This window comes from Leptidea sinapis, chromosome 9 (genome assembly GCF_905404315.1).
Source record: "Leptidea sinapis chromosome 9, ilLepSina1.1, whole genome shotgun sequence".
NCBI classification, from domain to species: domain Eukaryota; kingdom Metazoa; phylum Arthropoda; class Insecta; order Lepidoptera; family Pieridae; genus Leptidea; species Leptidea sinapis.
Window position 1 is genome coordinate 6665314 of NC_066273.1, and position 22182 is coordinate 6687495.

The 22182-nt window shown below is 34.3% G+C and overlaps 1 protein-coding gene across 11 annotated transcripts in view; it reads left to right on the forward strand.

Moving 5' to 3' along the window:
* Window positions 1-22182, forward strand: part of LOC126965935 (dual 3',5'-cyclic-AMP and -GMP phosphodiesterase 11-like) — a 282867-nt gene that overhangs the window by 113329 nt on the left and 147356 nt on the right. For 2 of the 11 annotated variants that reach the window (XM_050809735.1, XM_050809734.1), the window contains exon 2: window positions 14523-14834. The exons of the other annotated variants lie outside the window; for them this stretch is intronic. In XM_050809735.1, the coding sequence (XP_050665692.1) occupies window positions 14696-14834 (139 nt within the window). In that variant the 5' untranslated portion in view covers window positions 14523-14695. The remainder of the gene's footprint in view (window positions 1-14522; window positions 14835-22182) is intronic. 11 annotated transcript variants of the gene reach the window in all.

Consider the following 22182-nt stretch of genomic DNA (forward strand, 5'->3'; position numbering starts at 1 on the left):
CGATCGGCCGCCATTATGAGATTTGACATCGTCTGTCAGATCATTTTCCGTCGCAATAAAATATTTTAAAAATGCCGTCGTGCGTTGTGAATAAGTATAAAAACGATACTATAAAAGTATATGTGGCCATATATGATTGATTAAGGGAGTAAACGTTGTGTAAATGTAGTGGTCCTCCTATCTGTTTCAGTTCATTCTCCCATCGTACTATCTTCCACTATTCCTCTTATCTCCTCAGGCGCTTAGTTTAAGTCTATTTAAATAAAGTTTTTTTGACTTTGACTTAGAAGTTTGTTCGAGTGTTAAAGTGTTGCGCTGCTACTTTATTTACCCAATATATTAAGAAAATTTATTGAAGTAGGCGTTATTTTGCGAAAATCCATAAGTATCCAAATGTTTTCTTGAGGGTTAAATCCGCCAATATTCGTCTTCAAAGAATTCGACACGTGTTTCGCCTCAACACGTGGCATCCTCAGGAGATGTCGACTCGGCAAACTCTGGTACGAGACTCAAAGTCAGTCAGTCAAAGAGACTCAGTCAGACCAATATATTACTTAATCTCTCCCTGCTACGTACGTCACAATATTAAATTAGTACTGTTTTAATACATTAATTGTGTAACTACATCAGTACGGAACCCTCGTCGCTTGAGTTCTACTATGATAAAGCATTTGTGATACTTTAAGAATGTAGTTTTCTTTTAAGTATATTTATACGTCCTAAAACAACGTAACCCTATTTTTAATTAAAATTACAAAACTGTTATAAAATGTTATTCTTGCACAACTTCATAGTTGACTTCAACTTCAAAAAAAATGGCAAATGATAATAGTATCATTACTATTATCATTTGCCATTTTTTTTTCAATTATTTCTTCTAAATTACAAAATATTATGATATGAATGTGAATTATGATACCTGCGTCCTTAAACCTTTTGACGAAGGCGAAGGCTAGCCTTTAAGTTAGGGAGGGATGCCGGATCTGAATCACGGGAGGTGCAAAATATTAATATATAGTATTAAATATCATATCGTTGTCTTGCACCTATAGTACAAAATTTGGGGCTAGATATAGACACTAGATACTATGATTTCATATCGCATAACGATTTACCAGTGGGAGGTTCCTTTGCACAGGAAGCCAGCTAGATTATGGGTAACACAACGGCGCCTATTTCTACCGTGGAGCAGTAATGTGTAAACATTACTGTGTTTCGGTGTGAAGGGCGCCGTAGCTAGTGAATTTCTGGGCAAATGAGACTTAACATCTTATGTCTCAAGGTGACGATCGCAATTGTAGTGCCGCTCAGAATTTTGGGTTTTTAACGAATCCTGAGCGGCACTGTTGTGGGTAGTGCGTATCAATACCCATCACCTGAACGTCCTGCTCGTCTCGTCTCTTATTTTCATAAAAAAAAGATATGCCAAAGTCCTTAGATAATTTGTACGTCTAGATAGACTATGACAGTTGTGAAAACGTCGAAAAAAAATAGACTTTGAAACTAATGTCTGTTTTGAGCAATTCACGCACACTAACACAAAGTGTCATACAAATCGCGAGTGTAAGACGTAGCTTGTCACGCACACTAAACTTATTAGTACTGTTACTTGTTAAACTTATTACTCCTGGCCTGTTTTTATCGGTTGTCTAACAGCGAGAGGCTCTATCTAGACGTATAAATTATCTAAGCCAAAGTCGATCATTGCATTCAGCGGTTTCTTTATACGTTTCAATTAGTGTTATCTCAAACATGCGAAATGCTTATTGATTAATTTAATTACTATTAGTATAATTTCGTTATCTTATCGCATATGCTAGAAGTTGACAAACTTTCCCTTGTTCTCGGGAACTGTATCTTGATACGGAAAAACGTGAACAGTGTTCATATTGATTCAACTTAAATAACTGTACAAGTAAATATTATTATGCTCAGGCAATCATTATTCATAGTAAATTTTCCACGGTTTGTTGATTGCTGTGAGAGTATAAATATGTAATTTTGCATTAATGTTATCAATGTACCATTCCGCTGTACGAGTAAGTGATACGAAAAGTACTTTTGTGCGTTGGTGCTGAAATCTCATCAATTTAGTTTAGAGGCGCTTACTATTTTCATTACTAAGACAACGTATTTTTATGATATATTGTTATATGTTAAAAAAAATGGCTCTGTCGTAAATCCTATGACTCCACAGCTGAATATCTAAATGATCGGACAGCCTGGGACTAGATTGTGATTATTTTATAGCGATAGAAATGACTGTACAATATTGTATATTTTTATTGAAAAGAGCGCAAAAAAAAGAATGCTGGGAGAGTTTCTTGCGCCATTTGTTTCCGAAGCGGCAGTAGTATCTAGTAGTTATTAGAAATGACATCAAAAAGAATTCTAAAGGAATCAATTTTGAGAAAATAAATGCCTTTAATGCCCTTTATTGTTTTTCAACGTTTTTTCGCACATGCATCTATATCTGCAGTTACTTTGGTTTTTAAGCGTTCCGATTTGCCGAAAATAAAGTAATCGTTTTCCTACCAATACTTGAACTATTTTAACATTAATTGGCAAATCTTCAAAGGAATAACACCCGTCCCGCTGATTGGATTTTTCATTCAAAGGTTCACAGCAATGTAGCCAGGCTCAATTCACGAAACTTTATGTACACAGTCAATGACTCCGTCTATTATATGTTTTTAATATTTTACGGTACTTATTTCTGGTGATCTGTCAAATCCATCGGGAGCAAAGCATTCGAATCTTCAGTTGTAGGTATTGCTGTGTTTCAACCACTGTTTCACTCTGTACACAGTATTTTCATTAACACTTAAGGCGAAGAGTAGGCAGAAAACACGCAAACATGGTGTTTTTAGACAAATTTTGTGGTGAAAATATAGCATTTCGAGCTTTGATCATTACTTAATCCTGTTAACCATATTCTTAAGTCTTGTTTGTAGGTTGCTAATGCCTGCTGTTGGTTATAGTTCACACTCCCGAGTCTTTTTGAACTACCACTTTTCTTTGCAGTTAAACAAGTTTTTTGGCATGGCATGACGTATTTTTTTAGTACTAGTCTCAGAAAAGTTATCCTTATAGCTTTTACTTTTTTTGTGTAGGTACATTTATTCAGATTAGTAATGAATAACGACGATTGTAAGCATAAACTATATTCCACGCAAGAATTTTGAAAATATTGGCTTTGTTACATAGATGGCGAGCCGGTGGGCAAGGTAGGAAGTATTTAATCGATGGGACAACGATTTGGTTTCGTGAAGTAGTGGTAAAATCATGCTACCGTTTCTATAACATTACGAAAATGTGACGAATGTAATCATCATTAGGTCTGAGGTCAATATTATAAGTATCAAACCGTCTATTCTAATTCGTATTATTCTTGTTACTGGTTGGCCTTATGAGCAACAAGTAAGCTAAACTCCTGTCTGTGTATATTAAAAAAATTAAGAACATTAACAACAAAAAATATAACAAAATTGGTAAAGTGTGAAATGAACTAAAACAGTGAGGTTTCCGTATCATCGTGAAAAGTATAACACTATGTCAGTACTTTTAATACGTTTGTACAGTTGTTTTTTCATTAACACGGTGGCCATTTTGGTATATTTGCCACTTAGTTTTTTATATTTTGTTGTTATTGCAGGAATAGTAGGTAAAACAGACAATGTTAAAATTTCAGTTGTTTTTGTATTTGTGTATACGTATGTATTGAAGGCAGAGGTATCCATTCTCTAGGCGTGCGGAACTCTAAACGAATCAAATAATACATATCAATCATAATAAATATAGTTAAGTGAAGTTTATCTATTTAATTGAATATTATGTTGAAACCAGATGCTGTTATCTCGACCGTACATCGATGTCGTGGTGGCGCCTCTTAATTGCTCAACACACAGACAAATAATTACTATCAGTTGCGTGCTTACTGTGCCCCGCCTCCTACTGCCTACTCAAATACGCAATTACTCGTGTACGACGTTTACATTATCCATAAATAGGGATTTCTGTAAAACTAGCCGGCTTGTTTATTTCAATATCTATTGCCGGCAAGTTTTTTATTTTTCCTCAACATTTGCGTGGGTGCTATTAATCATTACCTCGGGAGCTCTCAAAACCAACAAAATAGAATCGAGATCATGTTCTATTATTCCATGCACGAAATATTCAAGCAGCATTTTGAGCCCGCTTTGAGTACTCTAATTTGTTCAAAGTAAAATTGTTGGCCCATCTCGACACTCACTGAAGAGCACCGCGATAGGATTTTGATATTGAACCGGGCGTTTTACTGTCGGCTCACCGACGGTATCCCCCTGCAGACGTGTCAGTATCACCGCGGATGCGATGCACCGACAGCTGTTAGCTATAGTGAATACCATCCCTCAATGATCTTTGCAAAAACAATGTTTTTTTGGTTAATCCGTCCCACCGGTATTCTATATTCTATTTAGTCTACGTTCCTTTCAATTCGGTTTTGTATTAAGCTAATTCTTCCGTTTTAGTTTTACTGAATTAGTTCCGTACTTATTAAGGATGGTTGAGTTATGTTGATGAAATGGAATAAGACTACGATTAATGTTACTGTTAAGGTTACTGGCCGAACCTAATATTGTATATATCACTTTAACCGATACCTGCTGATTGTCCAGAGACAATTGATGATCATGACATAAGATAACAGAGGCGTTTCTATGATACATTGAAAAACTTTATTTAAATTAATTATGCTATCCAGAAGAATTAGTGGTTTCATATTATAAACATAATAGTAGTTATAACCTCCTTAAAAACAATCACAATTAACAAAAAAACAAACGACTTCAAAAACACCATTCCACAACAATTGATATAATATGCACTAAAATGTATAAAATAATTGGGTATTTTTATACAATTTAATTAATTAATCTTATTCTAGTTACGATTATTGTTATTTTTGGAATCAGACACCTCCCGCCGCGGCCTCACTCTCGCGTCTTGCCTCCTCACGTCGCGCGTGCGACTCAAGCACATCTCACCTATAACTATGTATGTAGTTACAAAATACAAACCTACCTTGGCTGACACCAACTGGCAATAGCACCACACGAGAAGCATCAGCTTTCAAATAAATAAAGAATTATCAAAATCTGTTCACCCAGTCAATCTCAAACAAAAGTTCTCAAACATAAAAAAGTCGACGAATTGAGAACCTCCTCCTTTTTTTAAGTTGGTTAAAAATTACGCAGATGTCCTTAATTATACGTTGGGTCAATGTAATGGATCCATTTGTTAACGCAAGGTGAACTAGAGGTATATTACGCATTATACATTTCTTAGTTGTACATAGATAGTGAAACTTCATTCATTCATAAACAAATAATAATCAGTATTATTCTGATTTTGATCCTTGAAAAATATTATATGAAATTTGTTAAATTCAAATTCAATACACCATACACAGTGCGATTTTCAAGGAACTTTCTTCTGCGTGTACCTATTTATTTTATGTTATTTTTTATTAACAAATTAAATAAAATACGTATCAAAATTCTTGTACATACATAAACTCATTCGAGTTTTATGGTCTCGAATTACAAAAGGTCGTCGGAATATATAATATTATTTCAATTTGAAGTGTAATAATTAATTATAAAAGAAAAAGGAAACAACTTAAAACTATATACAAATATTAATTATGTAGAGAAAAAAAAAAACAAAACAAAAGCATAAACATTTAGGTGTTAAGACATAATTTATGAACAACATTACAAACTAAATAATTTACAAATACCCTCAATATTAACACTAAATAATTTTTTGCTCAAACTTCTTTCCATGGTATTTCTAAGTGCAGTCATGTATACTTTCGATGTAAGCCCGTACTGGTTGACCGGGTGGTTTAACTTAAAGCTTGGTAACGCTTCTACGAATTCTCCCATTTTCGTAAGGAAAAATGGGCGGCTGTGATCACTTCTCATGAAGTGGTCCTTTGGGACCTTGTAAATTAGATAAATAAAAATATTTAATTACATATTAAAATCCACTTCTCTGTGACTCGAAAACAGCTGAAGAGATTTTTTAAAAATTGATTAGCCTATCTTCAGATAAACCTAGTAGCCGAGGCTATTACTCGTATATTACCTTTGTGCTGTCACTAACAAGTGGTAGAGATTAGAGAGACATTTTTCGTCTCTCTCGTCAAGTCCGTATTTAATATAATATGTTTTTGCACTTTTAATAAAAATCTTATACAATAACATAGCAAATTTTACCACACATACCATAGCATTAGATCATTAATACGTCTAGAATCTAGACTCTAGATAGACTATGTATGATAGCTGTGAAAACATCGAAAAAATTGAACTTAGAGTTAAACTCTATTTTGAGCAATTCATGCACACTACCACAATGTGTCATACAAATCACGAGTGTAAGACGTAGCTTGTCACGCACACTAAAGTATTAAACATGGCCTGTTATTAACGGTTGTCTAACAGCAAGAGACTCTATCTACACGTATAAATTATCTAAGAACATAGCTTTGCGATAGCCCACCAAGGTTTTAGCCATACCTACATATACCTTCATGAATTCATTATTTATACTTACGAACTTTTGGCAATTTATCACGTTAAGCTTGATAGATTGCTTGTTTTTCGAACAATTTTACAAAGTGAATGATGGAAAAACTGAATCCTTTATGATTTGAATAAAAATGTCATATATCTGCTTAAGCGCAAGCTAAATCAATGATATAGCAATAAAGGCATTAGAAAACACACCATTAAATCGCTAAGGTGAACGACCTCGGCTGCGAACCTCGACGCTCTGTCTGGAATAGTAATTGTTGTTGTTCACTTCTGTGCTTTGAAATTTAACTTGTAAAGGTATCTTTAATTCATTATTGGCGTCTTTGAAAACTTCTCACATCGCAGTATTACACAACGCTATAGCTTAACTTATACAATAATATTTTGTTTCTTCAGTTGCTTCACTCATTGTCAAGCTTCTTGAGTTGAGATTGTCTATGAAATAATATTCATGTTTAATGCTTAAAATGTGTTATGACCAATTTAGAATTTTAGAATTACACATTTAGAATTGAAAATCATCAGAAAATGTTGTGTAACTCATTATGTCATATAGTTTAAATTTTAACAAATACCTTAGCAACATTTTTGCATGAAAATTTGCGCTTGCAGGGAAGGACAAAATGTGCGCAGATTTCCTAAAACCGCAAAAAATTACATGAATATATCGGTCGATTTAAAAAAAAATTGAAGAGAAAAACAAACCAAGTTTGCCGCCGCCCCTATCTTGCACCACCGGAGGAAACGCTTCTCAGTAGCTGATCTTTTTAGGAAGGTGTACGCGCTTATGTTTTGAATGTAGTCGTGACCGGGACACATTGTCCTAGATTAATCATTCCATAGTTAGGTTGTACGTGGTAATAAGTTTCTTGAAAACAGCAATGTGGAGAAACGCTACTCAACGAATACAAACGAAGGTGGAATTCAGTGGGAGGAATCAGGTCAAACAGCTCTTCAGAATATTCCCCGTCACATATGCGGTATAAGATACAAAACCAACGTATCAATGCAACGCCAAGTGATCTCACCATTCATGCTTGTTTTTTTTAGAAAAATGGACCCTTATTCAAGATTCTTCTGAAAATAATGTTTATTTATTTATTATTACAAGGAAACAACAAACACATCACAAGAACTGAACAATATAGGAAGAGATACAAAATATAAATATTGATGCGTTGCTAACCTTACATATGGTTTCATAGATACAATAATAACAAAAAGAAAATCAAAGGTCATAATAACAAAGTCACAAACGCAAACATTTACAGAAATAAGTAATTTGATTAAGCGCATTGATACAAAAGATCTAACGGAAAATACCTGGTATATGTCAGGAATTCAGAAATATAAATATAGAAATTAAAAAACTTTCTTATCAGAATTATCTTGAATCTATAGTATACTACGCAACAAAGGAACTGCTAAAATAACACCCTCCTGAATTTGGTACTCGAACTATAAGTAGGAAATAACTATTCAACTCTCATTGTTACTAAATTCCTACTACATGCATTGAAAATTCAATGACTTGCCACGTGTGTGTTGGGTTTTTATGATTGTGTATGAGCCAAACCAATTTAATCACAACTGATTTCTTAAATTTTTTTTTAACAATATGGTTTAATAAATCATCAATTTCAGCATATATTTATTTTTCGTCGGTTGACAAAATATGTAATATACATGCTAATCAGCTTTTCAAATTCGAAACACGTTGACCTATCTTATCAAGCCGAGCCTCCAAGTTGTTGTTTAGTACTACGACAGCTACCTAATCAATTATTATCTTTATATCGTATAATGACGCCTTATGTATGTTGACAACAACTTTTTGTAGCGTTCACTTGTTTAAAATAATTGTTTTGTGCAAAATGTTCGTTGTTATGTCTCGTTCCAACCATCATTGGTAATCATCGAGTTAAGCAAGCGTCACAAACCGAAACATGTAATAACACTTCAGGGCCGTCTGTAAACGGTTTATCGTTTCTTTATTCGCAATTAATTTGTTTAAACATTAATATCTTAAAGACAATTTCCAAACAGAGAATCCGTATAATCGTTAATAAGTCTAACACATATATCTGTCGAAATAGGTTCTTCAGATCTATTACAAGCTGAGTACAAGCAACATAGATTAATAATTCTTCATAACATGTTTTCTATCGACTCATAATATTTACTAAACTTGTAAATTTCATTCGCTATAGAAGTATCAACACGAGTATATTACTTCTGTAAAAAGTAATGAATTAGTTCTGGTAACACGTGCCCATATGGGGAGCCAGTCAACGGAACTAGTTTTTGCGTCGAGGGAATCAGAAGTACCTACGCTTGCAGCGTCGCTGAGATTCCACTGACTCATACCAATGTATGAGTCAGCGCAAACAAGAAAAATTACTTCAGAAACACTGTTATCAATCTTTTATGTCTATTCAGATTGGTGCCGGCTAGAATAATGATTGTAGACACGATTTGTTGAAGTGTTGATTACTTAAATTTAAATAATGCCTGTGCTAGTTTGTAAGTCTAAGTTCTCTTTGATCCTTATCTATTAATGTAACGGGCCAAAACACGTTTTTATTTAAGTTTCTTATCTAAACTATAACCCACCGTTTGTTTTAATAACCAGTTTTTTTATTTTCCTGATGAATTGATCGATCGTAGAAACAAAGGATAGATTATTTTATGAATTACCAATCAATACTTCCAAATATTGATCAACATTGTTATTAAAATTCTTTCCGTATTGTTCCATAACCGTCATGAGGCAATAAAACAAACTTAGGCTGCATACTGAAGACGCTTGAAGTTTTTATGAACGGAAAAGTAAATCAAGTTTATTAGTAATATGATTAAATGATAATATTAGAGACTTATGAAAATTATTTATTACATTCACTGTCAGTTTTAATTGGGGCACAATGCAATTGAAATACAATGTATGGGATCATTATGCTGTGTCGAAGCAGAAATTGCTAAATTGCTTTATTCAAAGCTAAGATAATGATTAATTAAAAATTGTGTAATTATCTTAGGCATTTTTTAAATTTTATAAACAAAACTATACTGCATATTGTAATAGGTCTTAACGGTATGCATTGGCATTGGCCGACCGTAGATGTATTATATAACCTTTATTTGCAATTAGGTATTTAAAATGAAGGTTAGGAAAAGGTCGATAGAGCTAATAACAAGTTTTTAAGTAAACAAATCTCTGTAGATAAAAGGCCTGTTTGCATTTGAGAAAACCGGAGTCAGGTTATACAAGAAAATGATAGTGCAAAACGCTTAGTCATGATCTACCGTTTACAAGTAGTGTAGGCGTTAACTGGTTATAAAACGCGTGTGATGTTCGTAGGGGATTTTTATTTATATCGTGATTGACCTAGAATTGTGAATTTCGGCCCTGTTATCTAGTATTGGGATTTTCTCTTAAATCACAAAGTATCTACTTATGAACAGAAATATTCTTAAGTTTCTGCATGGTTTTTGTGCAACATCTATCAATTCTACCAGGCTATCTGACATGGTCATTAAAATCTATATTATATAGTACATATATATATGTTCAGTACTTTCTTAGGCATCTTGCGCACAAGGAGGAATTGTGTGCTATGAAATGGTCAAAGTTTGAACTGAAAAGAAGTGCTATAATGTTTATTACAAGTTTATTAAATTAAAGAATTAATTCATTGTTTCCGTGCTAACTAACAAAGTCAAATCACAAGAAACAATATCGATTTTAGCCGAAAAGTGCGAGTCATTCTCGAGCATAGAAGATTGATGAATGATTAAAGAAAATAGGCTAAATGTATAAGAAATATAAAGTGAACGGTATACTGTTTATGTATACTATGCACCTATCAATATTATTGAGGCGCTAAAAGGCTTTGATGTTCCAATAAATTTGTAAATTGAATATTGAATGTCGAAGAGACGTTTAAAAAACGCCTCATCTACGCACGACCTTTGCAGCTATAACTGGGTCGTTTGCAACCCATCCACAATTCCACACACGGACCACACATGTGCCCACATCTCATTAATTCTATCGATACGCCCTCACTAAAACATTGTGATACAAACATTGCCAATGTTTTACTGCCCTGTGAAATGACTACTGTGAATAATGTTACATCACTGTAATGTTGAATGTGATCGAACTGTTCTACTAGTGTTTTGTGGCCATTGAGTCCGCATGATGCTTAGAATTATAAGTTCGAAACGTGGATATTCATTTTATATTTTATGAAATTGCAGAACAGGGCAGTTCACCTGAGTGTAAGTGAACACCGCCACTCTTTCTCACATTCAACACCAGATTTATTGCAGGAGCGGCATCTTCAAATTAAATTAACTCAAATAAAAATATTTTTATTTCATAGGTAAATCATATTACACTTGCAATATGCCATTTTGTTCATACAGTTCATTCAGAATGCAGGTTTCCATAGAGAAGAATGAGCAAGAAACTCTGAGGTCTAAAACTTAATTTCAAAACAGATTAGTTATTACAAGTTCTTATTTTTAATGCAATTTACGAATCATTTCAATATCAATATATGCAGAGTGACGGAAAAAAAATACTCAAACGTCAAAAACTAAACGGCTTAGACGAGTAAGTTAAAAAAAAAGTAAGTTCATAATTATAAACACAAGGGTGTATGGGGTGCTATCTCATATTGATCTGGTAAAACGTCATTCTAACGTTAGAAAGTTCTTTGACACGTTGTCATCGTCTCAAAGGATGAACATAACACCAGATGGTGAGAATGGACAATTTTTTGTGGGGTGTTGTGGGGATTTTGTGGGGTCTTGTGCTGTGAGTTGGAATTTGGCAGCAGTAATCTGATCAATAATTATTGTTATAGTTGCGTTAGAAGACATTATAATGAAGTGACGGGATGGGATTTACCCGTATACAAAGTACTAGAATCCCGATAGTTCTAGCAACGCTAGGCTGTTGATTAAAAAAAAAGATATTTGTAATCCGAATTTCCAAATCATTTAACGAATCTGTATTGCATAGCGGAAGAAATATGTCTCAACACACACAGATACTTAGTTTACAATATCACACGATACACGAGCTTATAGACGACATATTCAGTCTCTGACGCGAGTGATTTACAGAACATTATAAATGCATTAGTGTGATAAATATCAGCAACAACATTTCACGTACACTCTATTAAATATTTCGATAAAATTGCGGTAAGTCGAATATGATGCGGAAGATTTATTGCTCCCAGGAATTACTTTGATACTGCTTAGAGTTTTTGTCGCCTATTTCCCGCTTCGAGGGCATGACCTCGTGACGTCATATACCAGATGAATGAACGGCCGCCACCCTTCTCCTTAAACCCCACACAATGGCTAGTTTCATGTGAGTTGAGTTCGGATATCAAGCCACAACATCTGTTGTCTGGGGACTCGTTATTTGAGTCTGCTGTCTGGAGTTCTATAAAGCAATTGAAACTATTCGCTGAAACGTTATTTGAAAACAATGGATTTTGTGCGGAAAGTTTGAAGCGGTGGTATTTTCCATTTAAATAATATATATTAGGGTGTGAGTCGCGACGAGTTTTCAAAGTTTCGGCACGAGAATCGAAGATGAAATACGATGCTAGAACTAGAACAGCTGTTTACACTTGAGCATGTTTTGGAGACTGAAATTGATAATTCTAATAATGTGATGTTTTAAACCTAAAAGCAAGCCAGAAAATATAATTCCACTTATTTTATCAGGAATTGTTACTGTCTATGCAAATAGGAGTAATTATTGTTTATTGATCGTAAAATGAAGGTTCTCACGCGTGAAATCAATATCAAAGCTCTGCGGCACAATTAAGAGCATAATTATGCTTGCATCAAACGTGCCTTTAAATTTCTCTTATAGATTCTTTTTTAGTTGCAAAAATACATAAATAAGATAGAATTTGTTCTTAAAATCTACTAAAAAGTCGTTTTTACTTTATGAGGTTTACGAAAAATTTGTATGATGTTTCTTCAATGGCATTTGATAGATTGAAACATTTTTGATCCAATTTGCCTAAATAATTAAAAATAATAAAGTTGTTATTCTCGATGGTACTTTCAAGCTCAAAATTATGCATCTTTCAGTATAATGAAATTAATTTGCGCAACGTGAAAATGTCAAACTATTGAACTGATAATCTGAATTAGAACTTGTTCTTTTATAACGTGAGAGGAGTAATGATAATGCTGTTATTGGGTAAAATGCGTATTTTAGTCGTTTTTTGGTTGTTGGTCGTTGTTTATATCATGCTCTTCGTATAGCTGTAAATTTTTCTAGTGATTCCTTGATAAGTAGTCTGTGTTGTTACAGATAAAAATTCTTTCTTCGACATTTTGTCCATACATGAAATTTTATTCTCATATTATGTTTATAAGATTCATAGCGATCTGTTATTCAAACATTGAGCTATTAATTTCTCTAACTGTAGTCTTTTATATAATCTAAATTGATTGTTAGGTCCCATATGACTTATGATGTTCTTCTTCATTTTTTTTTTTCCAATTCGCATGTATCTTGATTTTGTAATTTTAGTTTTGTTTTATATTATTGTGTTGTGACACCTTCTTCTACCATTTGTTGAACATTCAACTCATATTTTGTTAATATTCAATATATTTGAAGCGTATCAGAATGTAACAACTACTGGTTGTCCTATAAAGAAATAATAAGTCAAGCATCCAGTGACGCTTACATTTTTGAATGATCATTTAACACTGGCTTTTGTAGTCTTTTTTACTCTATGTTTTTACACCTTGCTGCTTTACCGTTCTAACGCTCAGGTTTATATGCGTACACTTATTGCTATAGTATTGTGGTTTTCTAAGGACAATTAGTAGTATTTAGTATATTAGAAATGACATCAAACAGAATTCATGCCAATTCATGTTTCTTAGGCGTACGTCAATTTTTGCTTAGATGTGCTTTCGCCACGTCAGTCGTCTTGTGCATACCGAGATTCATTTGGATTATAAGGCTAAGGTATAGTTTTGATTGTCACTGGTTTGTCTTTTAAGGGTGAACGTAACATGACGTAGACCTGGTTCAATATACCATTTACTAAATCATCAATCAAATGCAAAATAAAACACAATTATTCTGATGTGGGTACTGAACAAAAAAATTGACATATAGCAGGTATTTCTATAGGTCTAAAAACTCAAAACTATTAATGTTACCTTAAGATATTATAGTTAGCTATTGTACGAAAAAGGTATAATCGAATTCATAATGTAGCCATCCGCCCTTTCTTGTTATAACAAAGGTTAGCCTTAGTAATGCTGCATTGTTTATTGTAGTTGAATTCCAAAATATTTACTAAGTCTATGGTACTGTTTTTGTAATTGACCTAACTGAGCCGGTCTGTGACCGTATCCTTAGTCGGTGAACTACCTACCTACCTGTTTAATTCTCAAATATTTTTTTCACAAATCTACTTATTTTGTATACAGTTTCTGGTTTATTTGGCATTTTTTTCTCACTGTACTTCTTATTCTTAGTAGTAGGATATGATATACTTCTAAAATATTATTTACTTAAGAGTTTGCTTTTGTTCATTTCTGGTGGGCTTTTATTACTCAATGCAACAAAAGAGATCGTACATTTGTAGTGTTTTTGCTACTTATGATGGAATATTAGTGCTGCGCCCCATAAATGCACATTGAAGTCATAGCCCCAATGAAACACTGACATATAAACTTCTACTTTCATATTCTTGTAGCAAATCTAAAAAACAGTAACACAGCTTCATTTTTTGCGCGTCTATCTTGAGATTGATTGGAGCACTTAGCTAGTTTAATGTCGACGACCTACCTTTCTACGTATAATTTGTTTTTGCCTTTTTACTTCGGGGTTATGAAGGGGATTTTTATATTATTTTTTGTTTCTTTTCTTTGCAGTTAATGTCTGCTGCACCCGTGTAGTGCATGCTGAAAGTGGTGATGGATATGGAATGACCTTTAAGTGGTATTCCTGTGATTAATGTGGTAATGACCAATTGGTTTAATGTAAGATCTATTAGTGACTAGTGTCGAACAGTGCTAGTGATGTGATTCTACGTAAGTGTCCTTGTATGCCCGTTATGTTCACGAAGCACGGCAGAACCCCAGAGCGGTGTTCTCACCTCTCACATAGAAGCAAGAAGAAAAAGGCACCCCCGCACACACCCTGGAAATACTTGATGAATTGCCCACTCGTTAGAAAATGCTTCGGTATAGTATTATTGGATTTTTTATGCTATGGCTAGTTTTTATATAGGGCCACTAAGATTCTTGTAGTGTGGAATGACTCATATAAAATCTAGGAGAATGAATAGAAATCTATTATTAAATAACTAATGAATTGATAATCCTGAAAAAACTTTTCATGAACTAATCCTTTTCTAAAAACAGCGTATATTGATTGCAATAATGAATCTAATTACTGAGAAACTTTATGATAATTTAATTAATTCTTTTATTTTTATGCAATTATAGTTTTGCGATTTACGAATCCTGATTCATATGTAGAATGGCTTGCTCTTCTATAAAGTGCTTTATGATACAATCTCCATTTTTATGTACGACTTGTAAAAAGTGTCTGTCATCAGTCAGACCGTAAAACTCAACCCCGGGCTAGCAGGCATTAAAGCAACAATGTTGTAATCCTTGCAACAATGTAGTCCCTATCCTGTATTGTAAGTTATTACAGTCTCCTTCTGGAAGATTACATTCACATGTGTAAATATTTGACACGCTATAGATTGAGATTATACGATGTAAGGCTGAACTAGGGCTGTCGACCGTAGTGTAAAACAGAGTATTATACTTTATATCATTTTGTTGCACCTACTCTATAATCTGTAACACTGATAGAGTTCAAATTCAAATATTTTTATTTAAAATAGGATGTGACATTACTTATTGAAAGTCAAAAAACTACCACCCATTCCAAAATGAATGCCTCAGACCTGAGAAGAATATGTTTACAAAGTAATATTGTACAATTAAACTTATTATTTAATAGCCTGAGGGCGGTTGCTCCATTCCCAATCTGTGGTATTATTAAGAAAGTCATTTATGTTATAGTAACCTTTACCACACAAAAGTTTTTTAACAATTCTTTTGAATAACGTTATACTTTTGTTTTGAACATTTTCTGGGATCTTGTTGTAAAAGCATATACATAGCCCCACAAAAGACTTACTAACTCGACTTAGCCACGTAGTAGGCATCATAAGTTTATGTCTGTTCCGCTGTAGTATACTTGTAGTACGCTGAAATATACTTTTTTTTTTACATAAACTGACTCTTAGGCACATGCTAGAGATACAAATAAATATAGAACATAAAAAATACTTTCTCTGATAAAATAAACCTGGAGATCCAATCTCAGTCACAAGTGGACAGTTTTAGAAAAAACAAAGTTATTTTATTATGCCTATTACTCGGCTAATACGGGTTAGCAAGTCTTTTGTAGGGTTATGTACATGTTTTTACAACAAGATCCCAGATAATTTTCCCAGATTTATGATTGACATGGGTATGTATCGGTATATCGATAGCGGTAAACTACGACACCTCTAATGAAGAATGACAGTATAATCACGAATGATATAAATGCCCAGATTTAACATGTCCCTGTCGATGTTCAAGCATGTATTGTTCGATAACGCCGACAAATAATTATCTTGATTGATCTTAGTGATTTTTCAACTGGTTTTGGCAGGTTTATTAATAGATAACATTCCAAATCACTCAAAAACAACCATTTACCAGTACCATCTACCAGTGGAAGGCTCCTTTGTATATGTCGGCTAGATTATGTGTACCATAACGGCGCCTATTTCTGCCATGAAGCAGTAGTGTGTAAGCATTATTGTTTCGGTCTGCAGGGCGCCGTAGCTAGTGAAGTTACTGGGCAAATGAGACTTAACATCTTATGTCTCAAAGTGACGAGCGAAGTTGTAGTATCCTTCAGAATTTTTGGGTATTTTAAGTAAGTAAGGGCAGGGCGTGTCAATTACCATCAGCTGAACGTCCTGATCGTCTCGACGTTTAAACAAGACAGCCACAGTTTTAAAACAGCTATGAAGCATTCAATGAAAATCTATCTTTGCATAGGCTGTTTATGTTCCAACCGATCAGTTGAGCAACTAGTCGGTCAGCTAGTTGAGTACGTAGTTTTAACAAATGATCGCACCTCGACGGTGTAGCCGCTAGCGAGTGACGTTTGTATTACGTTACATTAGCCACCGGCTCGACGAGACGTACTCCGCAACCCCGCCGATACAGCCAAGAGCGCTATAACGAGATTTTAATGCTTTGACTTGCAAAATTTATTACCACTGGCGCCGTGCTATGTCTTTGGGGTTTACAACTTGTTAATAATTTGCTCAGCCGTCGGTAATTATTAAGGATTTGATTTGAGTGATGGATAAGTTCTTATTGGATTAGAAGCACATCGTGGTTGTGAATATTTAATGTGGTTTGAAATAAATTTATATTATCATTAGTGGTTGACCACTACGGTATGTTAGGCCGACATAGAATAGTTGTAAATCTGTATCACTCAATCGATTGAATTATATAATATTTAGCTGATGCCCGCAACTTTGTGCGCGTAGATTTTTAAAAATAATAAGCAAGTTCGGAATTGAAGATTATCTCATGTTCTATTCCAGTTCCAGTTTTCGCTCCCGTTCCCAACATATTATATGAATCTTACTTCGAGGAAGATTGCTATGGCAAACTAAACCTTCTATTGGTATAGTTATAGATCATCGACGTGAATTTAAGTTTTTCACAAATCCCGCAAGAACCATGGATTTTTTCCGGGATAAAATGTATCATATGACCTTTCCCAAGCTCTAGTCTATCGCTGTAGCTACCAAATTTAATCAAAATCGGATCAGTAGCTCCGGCGGCGTGAAAGCGTGATAAACAAACATACATATTCACATTTCGTAATTAATTATTTCAAGCAGCACAACTGTTTAACTCAAAACTGTTTTCCAGTCGGAGGCTCCCTTGCACAGGATGCCAGCTAGATTATGGGTACTATAACGGCGCCTATTTCTGCCGTGTAGCAGTAATGTGTAAGCATTTCTGTGTTCGATCTGAAGGACGCTGTAGTCAGTGAAATTACTGTGCAAATGAGACTTAGCATCTTATGTATCAAGGTGACGAGCGAAGTGGTAGTGTCGCTCAGAATTTTTGGGATTTTTCAAGAATCCTCAGCGGCACTGCATTGTAATGGGCACGGCATAGCGTATCAATTACCATCAGCTGAACATCCTGCTCGTCTCGTCCCTTATTTTCCCTTATATTGAAAAAAACACAGGACTTGTATAACTCCAATAATTTACTGCTGAAGTTCACTAAGTGATCGTCCGCAGATGCCTACAACAGAAACATTATAAGACATTTTAGAATGAGTATTGATTGGTACGTTATCTTCTTGACGTATGACGTTATCTTGACGTAAGACGCGCGTTTTGAATGTAGAACGTGTGTTCTGACGTAAAAGAGAGCTACTGAAAATTAGTATTTGTTTATCTTTTAATTTAAACCTACGCAGTCTCACTTTTTTGTACCTAATACAATTGAAGTGTTTTTAAAGTAGGAGTGCAAATTTTATTTGTGTATTAATCCCAGAAGTGAGGGTTAGATTTGCAAATATTGGGGTTGAGCAGGTTATAAACTGTAAAGTAGATCCTGTAGATGAAGCCACAATCTGAGGGTTGAACAAAGCATACAAAATTTTATGACGATACGAACGCGAGAGGTCGTGGTTTCGAGTCCCGCATCGTCCATAAAATTTTGTTTTCAAAATTTTTATTTGTGTATTCCTAGAAGTGAGGGTTATCACTTTAAAAAACATAACAAAGTGTTTAATTTCCTTTATCATCAGCCGAAATACATCCACTCCTAGACAAAGGTCTCCCCCAAAGATCTCCACGGCGACCGGTCCTACGATGCCCTCGTCCAACGTATTCCAGCGATCTTGACCAGATCGTGGGTCCATCTTGTGGGGGGCCTACTAACACTGCGTCTTCTCCTACGTGGTCGTCGTTCGAGCACTTTTCTGCCCCAACGGCCATCTATCCCTCGAACTATGTGCCCTGCCCACTGCCACTTCAGTTTCCCAATTATTTTTTCTTTTTTCCTTTTTAGGTTCTCAAAAATATGTGATGTGGTTCTGATCAACCTCAAGCAATAAGAAAGCGTACAATATCCGCTCGATATGAAATTTTAATATATTACATATGTTACGTGTAAATCAATGTTACGATAAGCAATGCCACGTGTAGAAAATTTATATGGTAAGAGTCGAACGTGAAGGTGTTGATAACACTCCTGTTACATATCAAGTAGTTGAAAACGTAACGGAAGCAGTTATAGAAAAATGAAATGTGTGAACTCATTCAATTGTACGTGACTTCAGCAGGTATTATAATAATATTATCTTTAAATAAAACACTTTTAAAGGATTAAAATTCGTGTAGTTATAACTGTGTTTTTACATAAGATTTTTGCGTAAAAGTTACATTTTTTATTACTACATATTTTAGTTAACCCGACGTTCAGGACCTTTCCAGATCTCGTTTTCAGGGGGACTGCAGATGAAGTGAGTCAAAGATAGTATTTGTCATAGTTCTCATTATGAAGTTTAATAATAAAAATGTAAGCTTTACGCAAAAATCAAATGTAAAGACAAAGTTACAATAACACTCGTTTTAACCATTTTTGAAGAGATTTTTTAAAGGTATTATAATATTATATAGGTTTTATATTTTAACAGTAACCAATATTCATGAACTGTTTTTTTACATGAACTGCCAACAAATATATCATGACAAAAAGTTACGACTAATAAATGTTTAAAAAAGGCCTGAATTCCCTTATACTTACTTATAAGGAATTATGAAATATACTTGAGCAGTCTTGGAAACGATTCTAATGAAAGCAAAACTATATAATTTAATTTTAGCCCAGAATCGACACTACATTTCTGACCCGATATAAGATAGGTATATTCAAATCAAATCAAAATCACTTTATTCATTTAGGTCACGGATGTGACACGTACGAATGTCAAAAAAATCTACTAATTCTAATTATTTTATGGAACATATTACAACCTAAAGAAAAAAGCAAATTTTTGCGAATTCAATTTATATCTACGTTGAATGCAGTAAATTACTTAGAAATAGTAAAAGATCGGACGAAATGTAAGTTATAGGAGCTAATTTAATCAACGTTCTTTTTTAATTGTTCACATTTTCTTAGTTTCATTGTGGCCTTTTATTGCGAAACGATTATATATAAATTATATTTGAAATTATAACACAATGTGTTGTGGACTGTGCTGCGAATTTGTATTGCTGTAAATATTAAGGAATAATTCAATCAAACATAATACTTTCAAATATATTATCAGATTGACAAAATGCAACGCATCTGATATAAATGTCAACATTCGCTAAGTTTTTCATAGTAGTGTCATATGATTGCTGATTCGACATTCACAAGGAAATACTCATTCAGCTCTCAGTATCTATCATATCCCTCAACTATAGGTACCAATGTCAAACAGTCGCAAGTTTTTCACAGTAGTGTCATAGATTGCTGATGGAACTGACTTCAGCTTTGTCAAAGGCCGGCAACGCTCCTATGATCCTCTGGTGTTTCAAGAGAGTGTGGGCGGCGGTGATCACTTAACATCAGGTGGTCACCTGTACTCTCGCTTGTCTTCCTCACCCTTAAAACAGGCAATACTCATACACCTCTACAAAAATATTGTCGATTGCATCTCCAAGTCTCAGCAATTGTCAAACCAGATACAAGGTACGGCGAGATGATCTACCGCTCGACAAAATCAACTTAGCGATTACAATAGCGATTAAGATTACGAGTTCGCGTGGAATAGTCATTAAGTATTATCAGACCGGCTCATTTAATTCCGAGCGCGTTTGTCTCGCAGAGTCGTAGGCCACGGCTTACCCAAATGAATACATTAATGATGGTTAGTATGCGAAGCTGGCTTCTCAGATTGCGTTACCTTGTCGCCTTGAGGTACTTATTGCATATTGCAAAGACCACTCGATAACGTGCTATGGCAACGTGTATCGTGTAGCGAACTCTTTTTTCGATTGGCTGTTGAATTTATATGCACGTGTAGTGTTACACAGTATACAGTGCGAAGATTGAATAATAACGTCTTTTGTTAACCGACTTCAGAAATGAGGAGGTTCTCAATTCGATCGGTATTTTTTGATTACGCTGAGGTTTATGATCCGATTTACATAATTCTTCTTAAGTTCGATGCGGAATAGATGCCATTTGGTCCCATAAAAAATTTACATAGTTTGGCCCAGTAGTTTTCATTTTATGAAATTTTTTGTCTACGTGGATGATAGAATTAGATTTTTATTTTTGAAGTAGGTTTTAAAACGTTGTTTTTTTTTTTGTTTATTACCTCCTATGAATATATAATGTATAATGAAATAGTTGTTGATTTTATTGCTTTAGGGTTTGACTAGCAATGTCCCGCGGTTTCACTCGCTTAGATACCGATCTCGTGGTAGTGGAAAGTCTACTAAGGCGGACTATAGATTTATTTTTGTTAACATAAAAGTTTTATTTCACATAGTTATTATTTTATTAAGGCATTATTTTCTTTGGTTCATATTTTTATTTTCCTTATATTTATTAAATTAATATTTAAAAAGTATTTTGATAAAATATCATTTTGTGGGATAAGGATTAATACAATGGTATGAATAATATGGTTTGGTATCGCGGACTTGTATGTTGATACGTTTTTTAATACCGTAGAACATTTTTTTGTTCTATCTATATATATATAAAAACGAATTGCTGTTCGTTAGTCTCGCTAAAACATGAGAACGGCTGGACCGATTTCGCAAATTTTGGTCTTGAATTATTTGTGGAAGTCCAGAGAAGGTTTAAAAGTTGAATAAATAGTAAAATGCTGCTAAATTAAATAAAAACAACAAATTTGTTTTTCCTTTATTGACGCACGGTTTGACAGTTCTGCTGTGAAACAATTTCATTACGACAGCAGGGTGCATATTTTACGAAGTAATTTTTGATGTTATGATATATTATTGACAAATTCATATAAAAACATTATTTTATTTATTATATGCAGAACAACGTCTGTCGGGTCAGCTAGTCAGCAAGAGTTTCCGCAGGCCGCGTACTGTCAGAACTAATGGCTAACGGCCGTTCCCAATATACTATCTACAGATAGAGATAAATTACTACCTTCTACTGTCAGTAATTAGCTGTCAATAATCTGAAGCTGTCCCAATATACCCGATAAGTCATTCTTATCGCCTTATATGTGGACGCGTGATTCGCAATTTCCATACAAACTTCCATCGCTGTAAAGCTATACGTCGTCCCATTGACATACAGCGTGTACGGATAAGGTGAGTTACCGTCGATAAGTTTATTGGGACAGAAAAGTCAACGATAGTTACGATTTTTATTTCAAGTAAGAGATAGACTGAATATTGGGAACGGCCGTAAGACTCCTTGGCTTATCGTCAAC